This window comes from Physeter macrocephalus, chromosome 2 (genome assembly GCF_002837175.3).
Source record: "Physeter macrocephalus isolate SW-GA chromosome 2, ASM283717v5, whole genome shotgun sequence".
Classification (NCBI taxonomy): Eukaryota; Metazoa; Chordata; class Mammalia; order Artiodactyla; family Physeteridae; genus Physeter; species Physeter macrocephalus.
In genome coordinates, this window is record NC_041215.1 from 112,963,101 (window position 1) to 112,970,329 (window position 7,229).

At 34.0% G+C, this 7,229-nt stretch overlaps 1 protein-coding gene across 1 annotated transcript; it reads right to left on the bottom strand.

Annotated features, from left to right (window-relative positions):
* Positions 1–273: 273 nt before the first annotated feature.
* On the bottom strand, positions 274–5,222 carry LOC112065107 (myosin light chain 1/3, skeletal muscle isoform). Its single transcript, XM_024124593.3, has 4 exons — positions 5,035–5,222; positions 4,504–4,581; positions 1,204–1,246; positions 274–591 (listed from the first exon to the last, which is right to left on the bottom strand). The coding sequence occupies exons 1-3, from the start codon at positions 5,204–5,206 to the stop codon at positions 1,218–1,220; spliced, it is 279 nt and encodes a 92-aa protein (XP_023980361.1). The 5' UTR covers positions 5,207–5,222; the 3' UTR covers positions 274–591; positions 1,204–1,217.
* Between the last annotated feature and the right edge of the window lie 2,007 nt (positions 5,223–7,229).

Consider the following 7,229-nt stretch of genomic DNA (forward strand, 5'->3'; position numbering starts at 1 on the left):
ACACAAAACTGAAGAAACCTGCTTTCATCTTAAATTGCCGGATAGCTTATATTAAACCATCTCAGATCCTATCTGAATTTCCTCAGTTTTCTATTTTGCATTTTCAACAAAATATGATTATCATTATTATTCAGTTATTGTTGTGTAGACTATAATTATTTATTCTCTTAAAATTTTATAATTCATCAATACTCTGTACATTAACAAAAGAATTGGGGTTTTAAAAATAAGTTTCTCTAAGCGAGAAGATAAAAACACAGTGCGACTTGAGCATTCCAGACTGACCAAAATTATTTATTGATTTTTTATTTTAAGGATGTTCTTTGACCCATGGTAGAAAATAAAGAGCAGTGCTTGGATTTGAGATTGTCAGTATTTTATCCTTCTTCTCTAGAGCAGCAGACACTTGGTTTGTGTGATATGAATGTAATTCAGAGAGAAACATAAGGTGTATAAAAATTCAGGGAGTCCTTCAGTCTAAAATGGTCCAAATTGTTTTGTTTTTCTGAATGATGGTAAACAGATTTGGACAGTTAGTCATGGGTGTTCTTAGAATAACGTTCCAGCCAGTCTTCATAAACAATGCTTGATCTGTAAAGGAAAAAGGAAAAAGAGTTAGATGTTGATTGCATCTTTTCAGAAAGGAAATGGGGAAGGAAATAGTGTAAAGTGAAAAAGAAGAAAAAGCACAAAATGAACCATCACTTCCATGGTAAGGCATTTCCTTGCTGCAAGAACCTGGTTTCAAGTGCTGCACTTTGGACTGTGATAGTATGGTTTTCTAGAGTAGTAATTGTTAAAAACTACTTCAATTTTTCAAAGAATTTAGGCTAATGCTTTTATTATTGTTACATTCCAACTAAATTAATCAACTATTCTCTGGTTTGTTGAATCTCCACTGCTTAATTATAGTACAGACAAAGATAGGATCTATACATGGAAGCAAAAACCTCAGAAGTTTTTGCTTGTACACTTACACAAAAATGCTATATTTCTAAATAACCCATATCAAGGAGATGGGTTAATATAAATAACTCGTTAATATTAATATAATATTAATTATATTAATGTGTTCTGGTTACTATAAATAACTTCATTAAGAAGCAATACTAATTATATCTACAGCATATAAGTGAGGCTGTTACATTAAAAAAATACAATATTGAGAAACCCTTATATATTAAAGAGGGAACAGATAGATACCTTGAGAGCTCCATTTAGATAGACATGATGTGCTTGACAAAAGCTGTAGGGATAATACAGACAGTTTAGAGTTAGAAAACAGTCAAATTTAATAAGAGAGCAGTATAGTAAGTTAACTCAATTCTAATTATTCCTAGTTATAACTCTAGAGTTTATTTAAACTCTGTATAGCTCACTATTCTTAATACTGGATTTATGGCTTTTCCCCTGATTTTGTAAGTTTAGCTTTCTGATTACGTGTTATGTTCACATGGTTAAAATTTTTTCTTGAAAGTATGAAAGAGTTTATAAAAAAAAATGTTCTTCACCACTGTCTCCCAGCTATTTAGTTCCTCTCTTTATAGCTAAGTTGGTAGAGCTATTATGCATGTATAAGAAAATACAAATATACGTTTCTAAAAATCTTTTTTACACAAATGTTGGCATGTTCTACAAATGCTTTTGCACTTGCTTTTCTCACTTCATAATGTATCTTAGAAATATTACCATAGCCGTAAACAAGGGTGTCCTTGTTCTTTTTTTAGGTCTGTAGGGAATTTCACTGTGAAGATGTACCAAAATCTATTTGATACATCATACATTGATGGACATTAAGTTGTTCAAATATTTGGCTATTGTGAGCAACACAGTAATGAATAATGAATATGAATATGAATAATCATATATCACTCATTTCACTTCAGTGCAAGTATGTCTAAAGACTACATCCCTTGAAGTAGATTTGCTAGAATTAATAATTAATACCACATCACCACACAGGGATTTTAATGATTTATATTCCCAACAAGAATGCATGAGATCACCTGTTTCCATACACTGTCCTCAACCTAAAGTGTGGTTAAACTTTTAATTTTGGCAATCAGTATATCTAAGTGTAGTGTTAATCTGCACTTCTTTTATTATTAGTGACGTTCAGCATATTACATTCATGTATTTTTTTATTTTCTTTTCTATGAATTGTCTATTCATGTACTTGTTAATTTTTCTATTGGGTTGTGGTCTTTTTTTTTTTTTAAGAAGATGTTGGGGGTAGGAGTTTATTAATTAATTAATTTTTGCTGTGTTGGGTCTTCGTTTCTGTGCGAGGGCTATCTCTAGTTGTGGCAAGCGGGGGCCACTCTTCATCGCGGTGCGCAGGCCTCTCACTATCGCGGCCTCTCTTGTTGCGGAGCACAGGCTCCAAACGCACAGGCTCAGTAGTTGTGGCTCAGGGGCCTAGTTGCTCCGCGGATTGTGGGATCCTTCCAGACCAGGGTTCGAACCCGTGTCCCCTGCATTAAGCAGGCAGATTCTCAACCACTGCGCCACCAGGGAAGCACCGGGTTGTGGTCTTTTTATTAATTTGTAACTTTTTTAAAATTTAGGCAAATGAGCTCTTTCTGATGTTGATTGCAGATTTGTTTTTCTGGTTTTCTATTTGTCTTTTGACTTTGTTTCTGGTGGCTTTTGCCACTTAGATAAAAAAAATAATGTGGTTGAGTTTATTGAAATTTGTAATACCTTCTGGGTTTTGTATCAGTGTTAGAAATGCCTTCCCATTCCAAAGGTTATAAATAATTTTCCATGGGTTTTATACTTTTAGCTTTTACATTCAAATGTTTGACTCATGTGAAATTTATCCTAGTAGGAGATCGAGATCTGCCTTTATTTTCTAAATGACTATACCCTTGTTCAAACAATATTTATTGAATGATTCTTCTTTTATCTAATGTATCTTTTATCTTATGGCAGTAACTGAATGTAAAACATAGTTTATAGGAAAAAAGTAAAGTTTAACCAAGATTGTCAGTGAATATATGCTTGGCTTAGTTTTTTCTTTTCTCCTGTTCTCTTTTTTCTCTCCTTTCTACTTCTCTTCCCTCCCCTCTTCTCCCCTCTGCTTTTCTTGTCTTACTTTTTTCCAAGTTGTTAGACTTTATAAGTCCATATTTACATCAACGCTATCAACATAGCTTTATTGAGATGTGGTTAGATTAGTTTTTTGGGGGGATGGATAAGTTTTTCAATTTTGTTGCAAAATTTTAAATTTACAAGTTATATCATGCAACTTTATCTTGCATCTTTATTTTGTGTGGTGTGTTGCTTTTCAGACCCTCTGGGTGAAGCTGCTATAAATTGGTGGCAGAAAGACATGTACCACAATGTTCATTGCAGCTCTATTTACAATAGCCAGGACATGGAAGCAACCTAAGTGTACATCAACAGTTGAACGGATAAAGAAGATGTGGCACATATATACAATGGAATATTACTCAGCCATAAGAAGAAGCGAAATTGAGCTATTTGTAGTGAGATGGATGGACTTAGAGTCTGTCATACAGAGTGAAGTAAGTCAGAAAGAGAAAAACAAATACCATATGCTAACACATATATATGGAATCTTAAAAAAAAAAAAAGGTTCTGAAGAACCTAGGGGCAGGACAGGAATAACGACGCAGACATAGAGAATGGACTTGAGAACACAGGGAGGGGGAAGGGTAAGCTGGGACGAAGTGAGAGAGTGGCATGGACGTATACACATTACCAAATGTAAAATAGATAGCTAGTGGGAAGCAGCTGCATAGCACAGGGAGATCAGCTCAGTGCTTAGTGACCACCTAGAGGGGTGGGATAGGGAGGGTGGGAGGGAGATGCAAGAGGGAGGAGATATGGGGATATTTGTATATGTATAGCTGATTTACTTTAGTATAAAGCAGGAACTAACTCACCATTGTAAAGCAATTATAACCCAATAAAGATGTTAAAAAAATTGGTGGCAGGAAATAGATAATTGGCCACTATGAGATAAATTTCATTTAAGCAAGAACACTAGAAAAGGAGAACTAAATTTTAGCACCAGTCATTAATGATGTGACCTTCACTAAATAGCTAAACATCTTTGGCCTTTGGATTCCTCATTTTCATAACTGCTTGCTGTAAAGGATTTTGAGATCTCTCCAACTGTAATATTAAAGAATATTAGTATTTAATATTAAAATTTATTCTGACACAAACCCCATCTTACAGAGATGTTGTGAAGATCTAACAAGAAAAGATAAAAGTGAAAACACATTTTAACCTGTATAATAATGCACAGGAATGTTAAAACCCTCTGGAGTAAATCTTATGTATATAGTCAGGTCCTTACAAGATATCTTTTTAGAGTTATTATATAACTGATTGATAATAAGTAACATTTGTATGTTCTCTTATTGGATAAGAGAGTTAGAGAAGATAAGTTGTTTTAAGCTCAAAAGTTGTCCATCGTCAACCCCAATCAGTTCAGAGTTGCTGTAACCACCAGAGCAAATGAGATTGTACCTTCATAGTTGATGCAGCCATTGGAGTCTTCTTGACCTGCCATCAGGGCTTCCACTTCTTCCTCTTTCATCTTTTCACCTGATGAAACAAAACTCTTTCTTCAAAAAGAAAACCAGAGAATATTTTCAAAATTCCACTGTAAGTGATCAGTTTTGGACTCCTGGAGACTATAACCTCTTGGAGGATAGAAACCAAGCCCTTCCTGTTCTCTAGCCAGAAGGTTATCAGTAAATTGTTTTTGAATAAATGACTTAAATGCACACTATACCTGATCATCCAAACTCTATCCTGTAAGAACTACAATGCTGCACATTACTTATTCATTACCAATAATTTAAGTTATCATTTCCCCAAAATAAACTCATTGACATTGAGGCTAGTTGATATGGTCATTAACTTTTGACTATTCTTTTTCATTTTCCCTTTGTAGTCTTTCCCCCTACTTATTTTGGTTATAACATGATTGCCCTAAGTCATGCTCTTTTCTATATATTCTGTCCTATTAAGTCCACTGAAATGAATATTTCTTACCTAGTGTAGCTAGTACATGACGAAGTTCAGCACCCATAACGGTGCCATTGCCTTCCTTGTCAAAGACACGCAGACCCTCAACAAAGTCTTCATAGGTGCCCTGGTCCTTGTTGTTGGAAATAGATTGCAACATGGGCAGAAACTGTTCAAACTCAATTTTCTTGGCATTCATCTCTGGAAGAAATTTCAATTTGGGGAGTTATTATGGAAGAAATTTCAATTTGGGGAGTTATTATCTATCATTAAATGCCATCTCCGAGTCACAAATTAAGCTTGAGAGTTCATTCTAGATCATCTGAAAAACTTCATACAGCTTAAATTTCAGTTGGTAAAGGACTGATGACAAAATGTTTGTAATAGATAGTGGCATGAGCTCTGGAGTCCTAGTGCTTAAGCTTTTATCCCCAGCCCACCATTTACAAGTATGTGATCATGGGCAAGTTTCTTTTTGTTTTAGTGAGCTCTTTATTTTTTTTTTTTTGACTTGGTTTGTTGAATAAATCTTTGGATTCATGATTTTCTCTAGACTTAGAATTTAAAGGAAGGTATTCTTTCTCCACTTTTTAAAGTTTCAAGGTATATTTGACACCATGGAAAAAGACATGTAAATACATTTACAGAAGAATACATCAAGAGTTATTTTGGATATTATGTTGATTGAGAAAAATAAAATTTTATTTCTCTAATTTAATAATCGTTTATTTCACTCATAGAGGGTAAAAAATTAAGTTCTTATGTGCTAAGTTTAAATATACTTTAAGGCAAAAAATTAATGTATAATATTACATTATATTAATATATGTCAGGAAGGTAACTTGAAGATAGTTAAAAAACAAACTTGAAAATATTTGCTTTGCTGTGTAGACTTTTCAACAGTTATTTTTAAAGACTGCGGAATTAAGCACCTGTCATTTTTGCCAGCTGGTGTAGATGTTAAAAATTACTGTCACTCTTCGGCCTGCTACTCTATTTTGCACCTGCTACAACTTGAGTTATGGGCACCTCACACATGGTAATTTAATAAGGGCGGGTCCCCTGACAGTGTACTAGATTGTTATCCCATGGGGAGTTAAAGCAGTTTTATGAGGTCTTTAGAGAAAAATATTAAATATGAAGCTTGAGAACAAAAAATTTAGTGCCTTGTAGACATCACGTTTTTCTAATTGAAAAGTGTTAAAAGAGTTTAGAAGATAGGAAATTTAGCCACATATTCCAAAGCAAAAATGACCCTTTTATGATTGGACTGGTTGTGCCAGTCAACTTCTCTACATGCTGACATTTATAATTTTTAAAAACACATTTTATTTCCTGATGTAACAACCGAATATAAATATATATTGAGAGCTACTCTGTTCAGTATGGTATGCATGAGCCACATGTGGCTATTTATATTAATTAAAATGAGATACAATTAAAAATTCAATTCTGCAGTCACACTGGCCACATTTCAGTCAACAAATGTGGTTAGTGATTACCATACAGAACAATGTAGATAGAAATTTCCATTTTTACTGAAGGTTCTATTGCATAGTGCTGTGTGAAATATCCAATTTCTGGTCTTAGGCAAACTTAGCCTTAAAGATCTTGAGGCCATAGTAAATTCTCCTTAGAAGAGTGATTGTGATGTTCCCACATCATCTTGGCTACAGAAACTTAGGTCAAAGTTAAAGCTGTTGGCTACTGAAATCTGAGTGACCCTTGCTAAAGATAGAGCATGATGACCTGAAGTGCCCGACATCAGGACAAAATTGTTTCAGGTTCTAAAAATGTATAGGCAGGCAGGTAATTTTCAGAGATTTTGAAATCCCATATATTTTAGGGATATCTTTTTAGAGAGTGGGAGAACTATTTATCATTTCATCTCTTCTAAATATCCAACTACTAACTTGCAAATTCTGCTTCTATTCTAAAGAAAAAGTGATACATGATAGCAATATGATATGATGAAGTAAGTTTACACTATAAACTTGTCTATCAATTAATCTTATCATTTAGAGCATGTATTAAAAGATTGGTGCTTTGTGACCACCTAGAGGGGTAGGATAGGGAGGGTGGGAAGGAGACGCAAGAGGGAGGAGATATGGGGATATATGTATACGTATAGCTAATTCACTTTGTTATACAGCAGAAACTAACACAAAAATGTAAAGCAATTATACTCCAATAAACATGTTAAAAAAAAAAAAAGATCGAAC